Source organism: Herpailurus yagouaroundi, unplaced genomic scaffold (genome assembly GCF_014898765.1).
Source record: "Herpailurus yagouaroundi ecotype Mexico unplaced genomic scaffold, PumYag 163, whole genome shotgun sequence".
In the NCBI taxonomy this organism is placed as follows: domain Eukaryota; kingdom Metazoa; phylum Chordata; class Mammalia; order Carnivora; family Felidae; genus Herpailurus; species Herpailurus yagouaroundi.
Window position 1 is genome coordinate 58,171,385 of NW_024412404.1, and position 17,778 is coordinate 58,189,162.

General features: G+C 40.8%; 1 protein-coding gene across 9 annotated transcripts in view; it reads right to left on the bottom strand.

Annotated features, from left to right (window-relative positions):
• ATE1 (arginyltransferase 1) overlaps positions 1-17,778 on the bottom strand; it is a 157,501-nt gene that overhangs the window by 96,539 nt on the left and 43,184 nt on the right. For all 9 annotated transcript variants that reach the window (XR_005793710.1, XR_005793708.1, XR_005793709.1 and 6 more), the window contains exon 8: positions 13,765-13,797. Coding sequence is in view for 5 of the 9 variants with exons in the window: in XM_040486643.1 (XP_040342577.1) it covers positions 13,765-13,797 (33 nt within the window). In the remaining 4 variants the exon portion in view is untranslated. The remainder of the gene's footprint in view (positions 1-13,764; positions 13,798-17,778) is intronic.

A 17,778-nucleotide genomic window follows, 5' to 3' on the forward strand; every position in this document is an offset into this window, starting at 1 on the left:
CTTTGAGATCTGAATCCATGACTTTGTGTCCACTTAGGACCTGTAGCTCAAGTTGCAGAGCTGAAGCTCAGAGATCTACATGTTTGTGAATCTGTGATTCAAAAAAGTCTTTATTTCTCATTGTAGGTGAAATATTTTCCTACCTTCAGAGGGTATTAACGAATCACACTACCAGGTCTCCTTATTAGAGGAGCTCTGTTAAATTGATTTACAGACACGAGTACACACTTACATAAATCAAATATTCTCCAAATTCACAGAAAATAAACTCCTTACAGAAACTGCTAGCTCAGGAACATTTTTAAGATAAATCAAACTGGCTTAATGATTTGGATTTAAGAAAGGAAAAAGGTAGGTCTTTTCTCAGATTAGTGTTAAGTATAATATAGGAATAGATTTTTAAAATAATCTTCAGAGTTTGTTTCCTAATGAAGAGGATAGTCTAAACTTCCCAAACTACTCTCTGGTTTGTTCATCAAAAAAGTTAACATCATTCCTACATAATGCTCGTGATTCAAAATTTTAAATTTGTGTTCAACTGAATTAAATTGCAATTCTGGGGGCACCTGGGTGGCGCAGTCGGTTAAGCATCCGACTTCAGCCAGGTCACGATCTCACGGTCCGTGAGTTCAAGCCCCGCGTCAGGCTCTGGGCTGATGGCTCGGAGCCTGGAGCCTGTTTCCGATTCTGTGTCTCCCTCTCTCTCTGCCCCTCCCCCGTTCATGCTCTGTCTCTCTCTGTCCCAAAAATAAATAAAAAAAAAAAAAAAGAAAAAAAAAGTTGAAAAAATATTGCAATTCTGACATTTAAAAATATTTCATAATTGTGGTGAAATATACATAACATTTACCATCTTAACCACTTTTAATGTACAATTCAGGGGCACCGAGTGTACATTCACGCTGTCGTGCAACCATCACCACCCACCCACAAAACTTTCTCATCATCCCAAACTGAAACCCCGTATCCACTAAGCAGTAACACCGCCCCCTTCCCCCGCCCCCCCCCCCCAGACCTTGGTAAGTTCTCTTCTACTTTCTGTCTCTATGAATTTGCCTACTCTAGGTACTTAAGGTAAGTGGAATCACACAGTATTTGCCTTTTTGTGACTGGCTTACTTCACTTAGCATAATATCCTTAAGGTCCATCCATGATGCAGCCTGTGTCAGAATCTCCTTTTTAAAGGCTGAATATTATTCCATGTTATGCACATACCACGTTTTGTTTATCTCTCCATCGGTCCAGAGACACTTGGGTTGCTTCTACCTTCTGGCTATTGTGAATAATGCCTCTGTAAACAGTGGTTTATAATACCTGAGTCCCTATTTTTAATTTTTTGTGTATATACCTAGAAAACTGCTGGATCACGGGGTAAATCGATTTTCAATTTTTTAAGGAACTGCCTCTGGTTTCCCAGAGAGGCTGCACCATTTTACAAGCCTACCAGCAGTGCACGGGTTTCAATTTCTCCACATCCATGCCAACCTTTATTGTTTGCTGTATTTTTGATAAGAGCCATCCTAATGGGTGTGAAGGTGGTATCTTATCGTGGTTTTAATTTGTAGCTCCCTAATGATTAGTAATGTTGAGCAAATGACAAACATTTTTATGTGTTAGGTTTTGTGGTGGCTTAAATAGAACTTCTAAGATTCTTATAGAATTTTAAAATGTGGATTAATAGGGGTGCCTGGGTGGCTCAGTTAGTTAAGTGTCTGACTTCAGCTCAGGTCATGGTCTCACAGTTCATGAGCTCAAGTGCCCTGCACTGGGCACTGTGCCGACAGCTCAGAGCCTGGAACCTGCTTCAGATTCTGTGTCTCCCTCTCTGCTCCTCCCCCACTCATATGCGGTCTCTCTCTCTCTCTCTCTCACACACACACACACACACACACAAATTAAAAAACATTAAAATTTTTTTTAATGTGGATTAATATAAATTAACAAATTTGACAGACAACCTTTGGATAACTAAGTAGTTTCTAAGTAAGAATCAATACTACAACATTGAGCATAATATTTATAAACTTGTCCTGCTTGACTTATACATGCTATAGAATGACTGTATCTTTGGGTCATGTCATTAAACATGCTCATCTTTGCTACTATGAGAAGATGTAAGAGGGATGCATAAGAAATTTGTGGTGTTTGTTTTTAGGTACTTTCCCAGTCTGCTCAGATGCTTCTAGATGACAGAGTTCTCAATGACCCACCTCTCAGTTTTGAGAACCCAAAGCTATTACTTTATTAAAAGATATAATTCATATGTACAGTCGAGACCATATTGAAGGCAAAAATAAGAAACATATTTGGGTAAGCAAGATAACAGGAAAACACTTGTTTTTAGAGAAGAAAGTGAGCAGAATTGTTCTAAGTGTCAGCTTGCTTCAGAACATAAAGCACCGTGAAAGACAAAGCTGGAGGGACTACAAGTTTTAAGTTGAGTAAAATGTGTATTATTTGCCTAATTTCTAATATTTGAGTCTGAAAAGCAGCTACAGTTGACCCTCGAACAACATGGGAGTTGGGACACCAACACATCCCCAGCACAGTTGGAAATTCACAAGTAACCTTTGACTCCCCCAAACTTAACTACTAGGAGCCTACTATTGACAGGAAGTCTGATAATAGAAAGTCAATTATTTTATGTTATAGGTATTATACTGTATTCTTTATAATAAAGTAAGCTAGGGAAAATAAGATGTTATTAATAAAACCATAAGAAAGAGAAATACATTTACAGTACTGTTAAAAAAAAAAAAAAAAGTCTGTGTATTAATGGATCCACACAGTTCAAACCTGTGTTGCTCAAGAGTTAACTGTATAAAATGTGTTAAAATGTTGGCTAAGTTCACTCAGTTTTGAAGGAGCTCTTTATTTGAGATACCCCTACTCTATAAGTGAGAAAGTGAGGCTCAGGGTAATGAAGGGGCTTGTCCAAGGTCACAAGACCCATTTACAGGAATGAGAAGGGCGGAAACCTGGAATTCTCAACCTCAGTTCGGTGTTTTTCTCACTGGCCACTGCTTCTGTGGTGTCCCATGTCAAAACAATCATAATATTTAACATGTTCTAGTCAATGCAATGAATTAAGGTATTTTCAGCAACTTACTAAGCCAAGGATGAATCAAGAAATGTATTTCTCAGTGACATAATTCATAGGAAATGAAATGCTTCAAAGCAAGCAAAAAAGTTTACCCTAACATTTATAACTTAAAACTAGAAGTACTGTAAAGACGAAAATTTGAACTTTACAAAGAGCTTAAATCACGGAGGAATGGTTTATAGCAAATGTGTTTTAGTAAGTGTGACAGGAATAAGAAAGGAATTTATTTTTGCATTTTCATCACAGCATACATAAAAATGAAGATGTTAATCTGTTAATCGTTTTCTTTACTTTGACATTTCCTTATATTTTAAAATCCTAGCTATCCAACAAAAAGACTTCTGGTGAGACACCACAAAACACTTACAAGGAAAAATAACAGAACTCCAAACTTCACAATTCTACAAATGAGTCCATATTTATTAAACTCTACAATAAATACCTTAGACTCGAGAGTCGCGATCTTAACGAAGGGCCCCCCTCCTTCACACCAGTTCAGTCAAGAATCTTGCTTCTAGGGGCGCCTGGGTGGCGCAGTCGGTTAAGCGTCCGACTTCAGCCAGGTCACGATCTCGCGGTCCGTGAGTTCGAGCCCCGCATCAGGCTCTGGGCTGATGGCTCAGAGCCTGGAGCCTGTTTCTGATTCTGTGTCTCCCTCTCTCTCTGCCCCTCCCCCGTTCATGCTCTGTCTCTCTCTGTCCCAAAAATAAATAAACGTTGAAAAAAATTAAAAAAAAAAAAGAATCTTGCTTCTCCGGTCTTTCTTACAGAGGGGAAAAGCAGCCCCCAGTGACAACCCAAACCGATATTTTTACTTAGAAGTGAATGACTGCAAACATCAAACAAGACTGACATCCCCATGGAAACTAATCCACCCCAGGATTTTCCATTCAAACATCTTCTGAAGCATTCATGCGCACTTAATGGGTAATGAAAATTGTCCAGGCAGATGACCCTAATTTTGAATACAGTTGGAAGATCCTCGGACCAATGATGAAAACCACTACCTGCTAAAGAAGACTGATCTGCCAAAACGATATCTTGAATGGACTTCCGTTTTAAGATGCCTAAACTGATCTAAGTCCCATGCCAGAAAAATCTTCAACAAGGAAATTTATGGCATCTTTCTACTTAATGTCTGGTTTTCTATTCTGGTATGCTTTCTTTTATTCTCATAATAAATTTATATATATATGTGTGTGTGTGTGTGTGTGTGTGTGTGTGTGTGTGTGTGTATACATATATATATATATTTTTTTTTTATTTATGTATTTATTTTACTCACAGGAGGTTGGTTTCCCTAAAAAGACTTCCAGATAATATAACTTCACTATAAAATATAAGGTTTCAAATAACACTGGCTCAACTATCATGTGATGTCCAGAAACAAGTTGGAAGCAAGTTCGTCTACTCAACAACAGTTACTGAGTGCCCGCGTGAGCCCAGAGAACACTATTCTGACTGCCACATGAAAGACGTTCAAGCACTATCTACTGAGGCGAATAGAGTGCAAAAAGGAAGGTCTTCAGTTCAACAGATTCTCTGTCAGTGGCTTCACTAGCAGTCCCGCCCCAGCCACAACTGCCCAATAGCCTCCAGACCTGACCAGATGGGAGAGTAATCAAATGATGATCCCAGTGCACTCGGGGATCTGGCTCCAGAATTCTCACTGGTGCTTCTGCCCAACACCACTCAACCTGATTCCACAGTATGTGGGACTCAGCCTGAAAATGACAGGACTCTTTCCCAAGCCACGGAACTAGAAAAAAAACAGCACTTATATCTCACTTTTGCCCAGTGGATCAAGCCACAGCCTAGCTTTTGTTTTCTGATTGTTCAGTACCAAGAGCAGCCTGATGACCATTCTCCAACATCTAGCCCCCGTTCAGACACCTCTGTCTGCCCTGGTCCTGGCCCTTGAAACACAACTGGTGCTCCCAGACACCCTACCAGACAGCAGGTGAAAGCTTCCCCCAGGTCACCAGCTCAACCCTCTCCCTAGCCCTCTCTCCACAGATCTCCAGTTCAAGCCAGCTCTCTGGATATCTCAGCATCCCCCTTATTCGGTAAAATTGTTTGAACTCCCTCCCTCCCCAAGTTTAGGGGCTCAACGTTCTCCACCTCACCCTCCACGACCACCTCTATGAGGTCCCTTCAATGCCAGAGGACCCAGTTTGGGGAAGAGCCATCCCCTCTTCCGAGTTCTGGCCACTGGAGAGATCCTGACTTCTACCAGAGCCACCCCCAGCAGTGATATTTGATCTGCTGACAGACTGCAGAGATGGTTAGGTTCTCTTGGTCCTTTTTTTTCTCAACGGCAAAACAAATGCTCCCAGCCAGTGACTCAGGGGGCAGATCCCCACCCCTGCTACGTGCAGCTTGCAATCGGTGCATATCCACACACCTAACTGGACACACTGCCCCAGTTTACCACAGAGTTCCAAGTGAAAAGGAAAGGAGCTCTCAACTTCAAAAAAAAAAAAGCTTGGAGAAAGGGGGCCGGGGGGTGCCTGGGTGGCCAAGTTGGTTAAGGGTCTGACTTCGGCTCAGGTCACAATCTCACGGTTAGTGAGTTCAAGCTCCCTGCTGGGCTCTGTGCTGACAGTTAAGAGCCTGGAGTCTGCTTCGGATTCTCTCTCTCTCTCTCTCTCTCTCTCTCTCTCTCTGACCCTCCCCCACTCATACTCTGTATAAGACGGTCTTAAAAGCTATCAAAAAATACTAATGGCTAACATTTAAATTGAGAGTATTAACGACATAGTTAATATTTAAATATTAATTAAAACATATCTATTTCAATATAGAATACCAGCTTGCTGAATACTGAAAGTGTGCACCCGTCTACACCACAACTAGGGACACGGTAAAGATGCAAGATGTCAAGCTGAATCAGATCTTTTCTACACATTTTAGAAAACTAAAGGATGAAGAAATGATACATGCCTTTTCTCCCCAGCGTTATTTACACACGACAAAATTCACCCATTTTAAGTGTAGAATTCGGTGATTTTATTTTTAATTTTGTGAATTAAAAAAAATGTTTTTTTTCTTTTCAATGTTTTTATTTATTTTTGGGACAGAGAGACAGAGCATGAACGGGGGAGGGGCAGAGAGAGAGGGAGACACAGAATCGGAAACAGGCTCCAGGCTCCGAGCCATCAGCCCAGAGCCTGACGCGGGGCTCAAACTCACGGACCGTGAGATCGGGACTTGGCTGAAGTCGGACACTTAACCGACTGTGCCACCCAGGCGCCCCAGTTTTGTGAATTTTAATATTCATTTATTTTTGGGAGACAGAGAGACAGAGTGCAAGCAGGGGAGGGGTAAAGACAGAGGGAGGCACAGAATCTGAAGCAGGCTCCGAGCTGTCAGCACAGAGCTGAACACGGGGCTCAAATCCATGAAGCATGGGATCATGACCTGGGCCGAAGTTGGACGCTCAACTGACTGAGCCACCCAGGTGCACCTGAATTGTGACTTTTAGCAAATTTATAGAATTGTGGAACCATCACCACAGTGAAATTTGGGCCCATTGATCTGCTTTCTGATTCTCTGAATTTCCCTCTTTTGGGCAATTCATTTAAACGAAAACACACAATATGCAGCCTCCTGTGTCTGGCTTCTTTCACCTAGCATAATGTTTTTAAGGTTCAACCATGTTGTAGCCTGGATCAGAATTTGTGCCTGTTTATTGCTGAACAGTATTCCACTGGACGCGTGGACATTTAGCCATTCGCCATTTGATGGACATTGGGAATTATTTCCAGGTTTGGCCATTATGAATAATGCTACTGTGAACTTTCACATCCAAGTCTTTGTTTGGATGTATACTTTCCTTCTGCTTGGGTATATTTCTGTATTTTGGGGTCATATAGTATCCCTATCTTTACTATTTTGAGGAAATGTGAAACCACAGCTACAGCATTTTAACAATCACGCCACAATGTATACAGTTGCCAATTTCTCCACATCTTGCTGACACCTGTTACTGTCTTCTGATTATCGCCATTCTAGTGGGTTTGTGGTGGTATCTCATTGTGGTTTTAATCTGCCTTTCCCTAATGGATGGTGAGCATCTTTTCATATGCTTATTAACTATTTGTATGTTTTCTCTGGTGAAATATATAATCAAGTTTTTGCCTATGTTTTCAAATGTTTATTTATTTTGAGAGAGAGTAAGAGTGAGTGGGGTAGGGGGAGAGAATCCCAAGCAGGCTCCACACTGTCAGCACAGACCTGATGTGGTGCTCAATCCCGCAAACAGTGAGATCATGACCTAAGCCAAAGTAAGAGTCGGATGCTTAACCAACTGAGCCATCCACGTGCCCCCTTTTTTTTTTTTAACTACACTGTTTACCTTATTATGAGTTCTTTCTGTTACTGAATCTAAGTTAATTCCGTTTAATTTTTTTTAATTTTTTTTAAATGTTTATTTTTGAGAGTGAGAGACAGCACGAGTGGGGGAGTGGCAGAGAGAGTGGGAGTCACTGAGTCGGAAGCAGGCTCCAGGTTCTGAGTGCTCAGCATAGAGCCCGATGCAGGGCTCAAACTCACAAACTGTGAGATCATGACCTGAGCTGAAGTCGGACACTAAACTGACTGAGCCACCCAGCGCCCCTAATGTTTATTTATTTTTGAGAGGGGGGGGGGGGGGGGGGGGAGAACGAGAGAGAGAGAGAGAATGAGCACGAGTGCAGGAAGCAACAGAGTGAGGATAACACAGATTCCGAAGCAGGCTCCAGGCTCTGAGCTGTCAGCACAGAGCCCGATGCAGGGCCTGAACCCACGAACCATGAGATCATGACCTGAGCCAAAGTCAGACACTTCATCAACTGAGCCACCTAGGTGCCCCAATTCCATTTTGACCAGAGATTATTTCAATCCTTTTCAATTACTAAAATTTGTATAATGGCACAAATTTGTATAATGGTATGGATTATAATCCATAATATATAATGGTCTCATCTTAGTGAATGTTCCCTGTATATCTGAAAAAATATGTAGTTTCCAATTCCTGGGTATGGTGTTCAATAGAACTTAATACCTACATATGACCCCTAGCTACATACACGCTTCGGACAGTGCAGATACAGAACATGTCCATATAGCAAAGTAATGGTTCAGATCGTTTCTATTTAGTGTCATCAACAGGCTGGATTTAAGTGGACAACTTGCTATTTGTCTTCTGTTCATCTCACTTATTCTTTGTTCACCTTTCCTTCTTTTTCTGCCTTTCATGAGACCAAAAACATGTTCTCACGGCAATTATCTCCACTATTGGCTTATCACCTGTATCTCCTCGTTTTTAAGGCTGCTCTAAGGCAGCAGTCTTCGACAAGGAGCCAATTTACCCCTCTGGGACATTTGGCAAAGTCTGGAGACATTTTGTTTCAACTCCGGGGGAGGGTGCTAATGGCACCTACCAGGTAGAAGCCAGAGATGTTGGTAAGAAAGACACAATGCCCAAGATAGCGCCCACAAAAGAATTAACCGATCCAAAATGCCAATAGTGCCAAGCGTGAGAAATCTTGCTCTTGGGTTTACAAAATACATCTCGAACTTATCAACTGTCTTCCTTCAAATGTTGTATCACTTCAGGTAGTATAAGAATCTTATAGCATTACCACAGGAGGGGGGGATGGGTGAAATAGGTGATGGTGATTAAGGAGCGCACTTGTCATGATGAGCACCGAGTGATGTCTGGAACTGTCGAATCACTATATTGCACACCTGAAACTAATACAACACTGTACATTAACTAACTGGGATTAAAAACTTTTTAAAAAAGGATATTATGGCAGTATTCCATTTTCTCCTTTCTACCTTGTTACTGTTGCCACAAACCAACAGCTGTGACGTTGAGCTCAGCCAATCTACCTCTCTGGGCCCAATTTTTCCTAGAACAAAATTGGGAACACCTATGCCACAGACATCCTGTGAGAATTAAAACAATAGAAGCCAAGAGCTTAGCCCGGTACCCATCCGCTACATGGGCTAACATTTCGCTAAGTTATTATGATACCTGTTGAATGAAGACTTTAACTGATTTGAGGGCTGCCTGGGTGGCGCAGTCGGTTAAGCGTCCGACTTCAACCAGGTCACGATCTCACGGTCCGTGAGTTCGAGCCCCGCGTCGGGCTCTGGGCTGATGGCTCAGAGCCTGGAGCCTGTTTCCGATTCTGTGTCTCCCTCTCTCTCTGCCCCCTCGCCCGTTCATGCTCTGTCTCTCTCTGTCCCAAAAATAAATAAACGTTGAAAAAAAAAAAAATTAAAAGACTTTAACTGATTTGAAATCAAGGAACAGAAGGACATACCTGAACAGAAACCTAAGCAACCTACGTGCACACAGGGTGAAGCGTCGGACAAACACCTCTCCTACAGCTCTCCGCCTCCAAAAGGCCAACGAGACTGCACCCTACCGGACTGGCTGGCCAACTCTGATTCGGAAGAGAATTTCAAGAATCTTTTAGCCTCTGATATATAATCCCTTTTATTTACCTACATTTAATTGAAGACATCTGTAGGTGGTGCCACACAAAACGTAATTCAGACTCAGAAATGTCAATAAAAATGTCTGTGAGGGAGAGGTCCGATGTAAACCTAGCAGGGGAGCGCACATCAGCAGCCACAGAGCCACATGAAATTAGAAATATAATGGAAATATGTTGCCTGACTTGACGAGGTGATAAAAGCTCTTTTCCCATAAAGCTTAATGAGCTCTATTAGTTTTCAGCTTACAGGAATGTAAAAGGGTCAGCCCCACAGAGGGAAGTAACTGACTCCCCACACATGGCTCCATTCAAATGACAGCAGATCAAATTACTGATGTAATTACTATAACCTGACAATTTCGTTAGATTCATGTGGCAGTTAACTGTTTAGGACTTACAACAAAGGGACATGGTTCATTCACAGTTCGGTGGACAAAGTGAAGTTTAAAGTCTCCTTCGTTTTCAACTGCAAGTCTCATGTATTTTACAATCTCCACCAGAATTATTTTTCTTTTGATCAAATTACGGAAGGTGTTTGGGTATTTACCGCATGTGTAATTTTCCTTCTTCAGCTAAAACATAAGCCCAATGGCAAAATTAAACATTTAGGACTCCTAACACTCTCCAACTTTGGCTCTCAGGCTCTGTGTAGTGGCAAAGGGAACAGAATCCTGAGCTCAGTGCTGTTGGAAATTTGGGGGTAGCAGCCACTAACTCTGCCTACAGGCAGCCGCCCCGTGAAACTCCAGGCTAGCAAAATTTCAACAGAACGCTCTCCAAGTATTTCCCAAATACTTCAAGAAAAGGAAAGCACATTGGTCATCTCTAATTTTGATTTTTTTTCCCCTTTCCCATGTCCATAAGTTCAGTACAAAAACAGATATTTAACCAAGTAAAACACAACTGTAGATTAAGCGGAAAAAGCAGATCAGTCAGAAAATGACAAAAACCATCACTAAAATTTCATCGTATCTTCCCTTGTTTTTCACCAAAAATTAAAGTTTCCGTACATAGGGATTCCCAATATTTAGCCAGATGTGATTTTAAAAAATATTTGTTCGGTGCAACTCTAGGTGTATGGTTGGAAAACTCTAAACCCTATCCCTAAGAGCATCCAAAGATGGAAAAGACAAAGATCCTGATCTTCAACGGCTACAATCTTGCCAGGAAGACCGTTTACCATATTGAAACACGAATATTAGGCCTCGTGTGTTTTTAGCTGACTCCTGCCAAGTTATGGATAAAAAGCCTGCTGCTTGCGGCCTCAGCCCCGTCTGGCTTATTCATTCATTCGTTCATCCATCCATTCAACAAATATTTATCCACTGCCTCCGATGTACTACTTACTATACTAAAATTAGAAACACAAGGAAGCAAGAAAAACAGGGTCCTCTTTCATCGGGCTTGCATTTGAGAGAAGTCTGTAAGTGAAATCTATTCAGAAGTCTCTTTGCCACTGTTTACTGATATTGCCCCAACGCAGTGGACATCAAGCCCCAGCCTCCTTATTCACTCCGTGTCCGGATCAGTCAGACCATTCTTCCTGGTTACTCCTCAGAAGCTCTTGCTGAAATCAAGAGTCCAGCCTTAAACCTCATTGGCATTCTCCTCACCTGACCTCCTGCAATTTCCTCACCTGCCTCCCCCCCCCCCCCACCGCAAGACTAGACCCTGTTTGCACATCAATCAGAGACTTCCCTGATGTACTTCCCAAACGCTGACTATAAGAGCCACCGCTAAAAACCTACCAAGGTATCTCTTCTCCCCACTGTGGCTTCTTCATGGAAAAGAAAAGGGTAAAACAATGTAACATGTTGTGTATCTCCTTCCTAACTAATTTCTGTATGCTTAAATTATTTTTCAATTGAGATCTGCGTTATAATTTTGCACCCTACCTCTATCTCAACATAGCAAAAGCATCTTACGTAGTTTTGTTCATCAATATGTACTCACCAACACGTATATGCAGGATGCCCATCTTAATGGCTGTAGAATGTTCTATCAATAATATGGCTGCCTGTACCATTATTTACTTGACCTTCTCCTAATGCTCCTCATTTACAAATTTATAAATTTTTCACCATAATGCTGTAATAAACATTTATGCCAGTTTTGTCCCCATCTTTATTTCTCTGGCAGTGATTCTTAGACAAGAATTATTCAAGCACACAACTGCAAGGTATGAATTTATAGGTCTTAACGTAGATGCCCAAACCCATTTCTGTAAATGGTAAGTTTAAAAACATCCCATCTCCCCAAGCATTCATTTAAAAAAAAAAAAAAAAAAAAGATATCTTGATAGGTAAAAAACCATTTATCGCTATTGTTTTAAACTACATTTCTTTGGGGCGCCTGGGTGGCGCAGTCGGTTAAGCGTCCGACTTCAGCCAGGTCACGATCTCGCGGTCCGTGAGTTCGAGCCCCGCGTCGGGCTCTGGGCTGATGGCTCAGAGCCTGGAGCCTGTTTCCGATTCTGTGTCTCCCTCTCTCTCTGCCCCTCCCCCGTTCATGCTCTGTCTCTCTCTGTCCCAAAAATAAATAAACGTTGAAAAAAAAAAATTAAACTACATTTCTTTGATTACTTACAAGGTTAAACTTTTAAAACATTTATTACCATTTGTATTTCACATAAACTATCTCATCAAATCCAACCAAAAATTATGCAAAAAAATAGTACATTAAGTATAACCTTTTTATCACACTTTCCCCAAACTGCCTTTTAACTATACCTGTTTTCATGAAGAAAATTAAGGACTTTTAACAGAAGCAAATCTTATTTTTCTATCCTCTCCTTTGTGATACTTCTCATTCTGCTATGCTTTAAAAATGCCTCATCAACTAAAAAGATTATATAATTTATACTGTCGTCAAGTTTCTTACAGTTTGACTTTTTAATTTTTGCACTAAATTTTACTTAAAATTCTATGTGACAGGCACTGTGCTCAGTGTTTCCCATATGCTATTTCATTTCATTTTAATAACCATGAAGTCTTACCATTTCCACTTTTAGATTAACCAAAAAATGCAATGACTTGCTCATGGGCCAACCATGCCTCCATTACTCCCAAGTAAGAGAAGGGAAAGGCAGAAACAGAGTCTTACTGTGTGGGCTGCAGTACAGCCCAAGAGGAAAATACAAAATATTACTAAGGTTTGAGTAGCACTTTCAAAACCGCTGCCATGTCCACGGCTTCACTGGTGAAGGAGGAATTATCATTTGCATTCACAGATAAGGAAAGCCAGGCTCAGGGAAGTTGCGATTTGCCCAGTGTGGCTAGTGAGGGAAGGCAGGCTCTGAAATCAAGCTTTGGTTCTGAGTGCAAGCATCTCTCCACACTCTCCTCTGCCTTCTCTTTCCTCCTCCTTCCCCGAAGCCTCACCCAACTTCTACAAGTTATCCTACAAGTTATCTGGATAACCGGATATCCGGTTATCCGCATCAACTTACAGTACAGCTGCTGCCCTGAATACCTTTATCTCACAATGTTACCACTGCAGTCTCCGCTCTACACTGCAGAACCTTGATGATGGCTGAATGTGAAAGTGGGTGAAGCAATGAGAGAGGGAGGGGAGGGGCATGAAGGGGAGGGAGGGGAGGGAGAGGAGGTTGGGGAGGGAAGGGAGAAAGAGGGAGAGGGGAGAGAGGGAGGGAGGGAGGGAAAGGGAGAAGGAGGGAGAGGGGAGAGGAGGGAGAAGGGAAAGGGAGACAGAGGGAGAGAACATGCCTGTGTTTAAGAGAAGCTCAGTAAGTCCTTTGCTCTTCCCTTATCAATTTGGGGGTTTGAAATAGCACTCTTAAACCAACAGAAACTTCCCTGACAACGCCCCCTCCACCCATGACCCCTCCAGCTCTCTTTTAATGCCAGCACAGTTAAGACAGAGTAAGGCTAATGTCAGTTACTAAGGAAGCAGATACAATAAGGCTTTTTACAATGAAAGACTGATTTCAGTTTGCTTAAAGAAAGAAAATGTACTTAAAAAGAAGCAACGACCTGTTATAAAGGTGAACAGTTCTGTAACTTACTGGAATTCATCTCATTCATCAACATTCATATGTGTTAAAACAAAATGATCACCTCTAAACTATCAAATAAATGCCTAACAAAACATACCAATAGTGACGTGCCCAATTAGCGATTCTAGTATGAAGGTCAGTGAATAAACGCTTACCTCCAAAGGTGAGCTGCAAAGGAATCTTGTGAACTGCAGAGCCACATTTGAACCGAATCCGTTTCATCCAATAAATGGGCAGCAAAAGACAACAAAAAAGGAAAAATTATTATTACATGTTTTTTCAATAACAGCATCTAAAGTAAACCTTAAAGTCTCTAAAATTAATGGTTTTAATACATTGTGTAACTCATCCACAGGTAGAAAAAAGTTCAATCTACCCATAGCTGGTATTGAGCTACCTGAATTAAAGTAAACATTTTTAAAAACCTGTACAGAAACCAAATTAAAGCACAACAAATGAGTCCTAAAAGCTTTCATTTTTTAAAGTTTCATCTTACAACCCTTCCAAGGGAGGGATGAGCAACCTTCCTGATGATGAATGCCACTGGCAAAATTAAGTCAAGGCTGAGAGAAGGAAAAGACAGACACTAAAGGGGAACCAAGAAAAAAACTAACAAGTCAAGACCAGGAGAGGAGGCTGGGTGAGCAAGAGGGAAAGAAGGGGAGTCACCCCCACCCGGGGGCCTGGCTGCCGTGATACCCCCTCCTGTCTTCCCTTCTCTTGTGCAGCCCACGTGCACCATTGGTCTCTCTGCTGTCGCTTTCTTTGACACAGGGAGGCTTACGGAACTTCAGCTCAAATGTGAAACGTGCTAAGCATTATACACTTGCTGGTTCTCAGCATTTAAAGAAAGAAACAAAAATCTTGGAGGGGCAGCGGGGAGCCACGGACAGACCACAAAGCAAGCTGCTGGTCAGCTCAGAAATGAGGACTGTCACACAACTTCATACATATTCATGATGGTAATTCATAATGTTTTTTAGATATTATTTATAAAATCAACATTTCAAATCCTCTGAGAGTTACTTGAGAGTTACTGTAATAATAAAATGCCCAAGTAGTATAAACTCTTGATCTTTCTAAATGCAAAATAACCACAATAAAATGCAATAGCAGGCCCGTTTCCAAGCACTCTTGAACTTCCTCTCCACAACAAAGCTAGCTAGTACTCATAGGGAATACAGATAATTTGATTCTCCTTTAGAGATACACACTGAAATATTTCTCAATGAAATTACATGATGTCTGGGATTTCCTTCAAAATCACTGGGGGTCGGAGGAAACTACTGTAGGGAAGCGTACAGATAAAACAAGACTGGCCGTTATATTAAACCGGTAAGGACCGGAAATGAATATATGCAGATTCCTTATACGACTCCTACTTTGTGAATATTTCCATTTTTTTATAATAAAGTTTAAAAAAGTACTATCAGACGCTTCCTCCCCGCAAAACTAAAGCAACTACATTTGTAAAATGCGACCAACACACACACCAAAGCCATGTAATTAACTAGTATCATCCAGGCCCTAGGTGACAGGGTGTAGTTAAGTATTTTCTTAATTTAAATACCAATATGCAATTAGATATTAACTGTTAAGAGAACTTTCTACTGAGGGTTGATGGGGGGTGGGAGGGAGGGGTGGGTGGGTGATGGGTATTGATTGAGGAGGGCACCTTTGGGGATGAGCACTAGGTGTTGTATGGAAACCAATTTGACAATAAACTTCATATATTGAAAAAAAATAAAAAAATAAAAAAATTAAAATTAAAATTAAAAAAAAAAGAGAACTTTCTGAAAGTGCAAGATATAGCACAACTTTATTTTTTCTGAGTAAGCTCTATGCCCAATGTGGGGTCTGAACTCATGACCCCGAGATCAAAGTCACAAACTCTACCACTGAGCCACCCAGGTGCCCCTAAGATATACCAAAATTCTAAGTTTTCATAATGCTGGTAGGAAACAAATTAATTCTTTTGAAATGTGAAGTGCAACCTTGTGGTCTCAGATTCTTTTCACAGTCGCCCAACAAGAGACAAGCCCTCCTACCCTTCCTCCTAGGAGTAAAAAGTGTAACTGAAAGGCCAGCTAGTTGCAACAGTGGAGAAAAATGAGGTTCGGCGAATGTGTATTTCAGAATGAGAAATGTGCTATTTCACAGTGTCTGTGCTTTTTCTCCACCATGTGCGTGCTAACTACAGTTACACATTAAACTTTAGAACTTAGGAGTAGTTCTGTTTCGGAAGCAAGTGATGTATCAGTTGGGATGGAGGTTACTTTAAATAATAAACAGAAGCATATAAATTACTCTCCAAGAAAACTAAGGTCTCCTTGCCATTCCAATAACTTACATACATCTTTGTCACAGGTGTATATAATATTCCTGTCACAGCTTTTTCAAAACAGACCTAAAATTTCTCACCCTGTTGGAAGCTGCCAAAACATGAAGTACTAATAAGTAAAAGTTCTGAATTCCCAAAGCAGTAAAAACAGAATAAGAAATCACAAGGTGCACACTCTCCTATTCAAAGGACATGAGAAAGGTCCAAAAATGCTGCTTCTTGATTCGTGCCCCGGAAAACCCACTGCCAGAGCCCTTCATTTAATTAGTAAATTCTTTCATTGTGAAATTACACATGACATTCAAGACAAATGGTAATACTCTGAAAAGGAACTATAAAAAGAGCAAATATAACTGCAAAATCTGTTTCGTACACACACTGTACCTGACAACAGAAGTAGACACATGTTATCTAGAAACAGAGGCCTTCTAACAAATCCCATCACAGTGTCTGATCAGTATGAAAATGGCTCGGTGCTACTGTCACAACAACAACAAAGATTACGGCCACCGTCAACAATCCACATTAACACCACTTTTCTAACACGGTTATACTAATGGGGCTATTTTAAAAATATTATGTTATGGGCACAGTTAGCTAGTAAGTTTAAGGAAAGATCCTATTTTAGATATTTAGGCAAAATGTTGAGAAAATAAAGAATTTACTATGTTTATAAAATATCTGACTTTACAGACAGGAACGTACTTCATCATTCTAGAAACAACTGGAGGTAAATATAGCCATAGTCTTTGTCTTCCTACGTGTCTATTTTAAAGACCACTTCTAAGAAATGTTGATTTAATATAGCTGGAAACAGAACAATCAGCCTGATATTTGGCTTTTCAAACGCAGACAGGTAAGATTTCCCATAACAACATTAATAACATTATTACTTGGGACTCACTTGCTAAAATGCACAAAAATTTTAATCGTCAGTGATTCTGTCTACTCTCGCATTTTTTTTTTAAATAAGGATTATGTTCTGTATTTAGCATCCATGCATAAAAAGCCTCAGTACTATTTCAAAAATCTCTCAGGCCTCTAAAAAAGGGAAAAGGATAGACCCAGGACAGTTCTCATGTTCCACAGCTACTTACTGACCTTGCTTCTCTTCCAAGTGTTCTCACCACTTCCAGCCACATCGGTAGCTATGTGGTAACACATCATTCCTTCCAGAGAAGCACTTAATGCTTACCAAAATTTTCTCAACAGTTTTCCAAGCACACAAAATTGTAGTTTAACTTCCTGTCAGTTATGATTAGCAAGTTCTTTCTTTTCCCAAGCCTTGCTGTTAACCCTGCCAGTTATGCTGGTGGACAGGGTGGGGGCAGCAGGGTAGGAAACAAAGGGAGCAAAGAACGTCCACTACCGGTTTTGTCAAAATATTCCTGTACAACGATAATCATCTATTGATCTTCGTAACATAAAACATTCAACATGTAAGAATTTAAGCTACTATGTTCCTCAAATGCCTTTCCTGTTTCATCAGGAACCATGTTAAATTCCTATATTTTAACAAAAAAGGAACACTAAACAGCAATTTTTACAAGATAAGCCAGTTTTTTTCCTAAACTGAAGAGCATCAGTGAGTTATACCTATTTGTCAAAGTAGAATTGCTTTGCTTATAACTACTTGCTTATAACTACTCATGTAGAGTACTCATACAAAGTACTACTCTGTCTCTCTCTCTCTCTCTCTCTCTCTCCTTCAAAAATAAATAAACATTAAAAAAAACTTAAAAAAAAAAAAGGTCCAACTCTTGATTTGGGTTCAGGCCCTGATCTCAAGGTCACAGGGTCGAGTCCCAGGTCGGTCTCCTTGCTGACA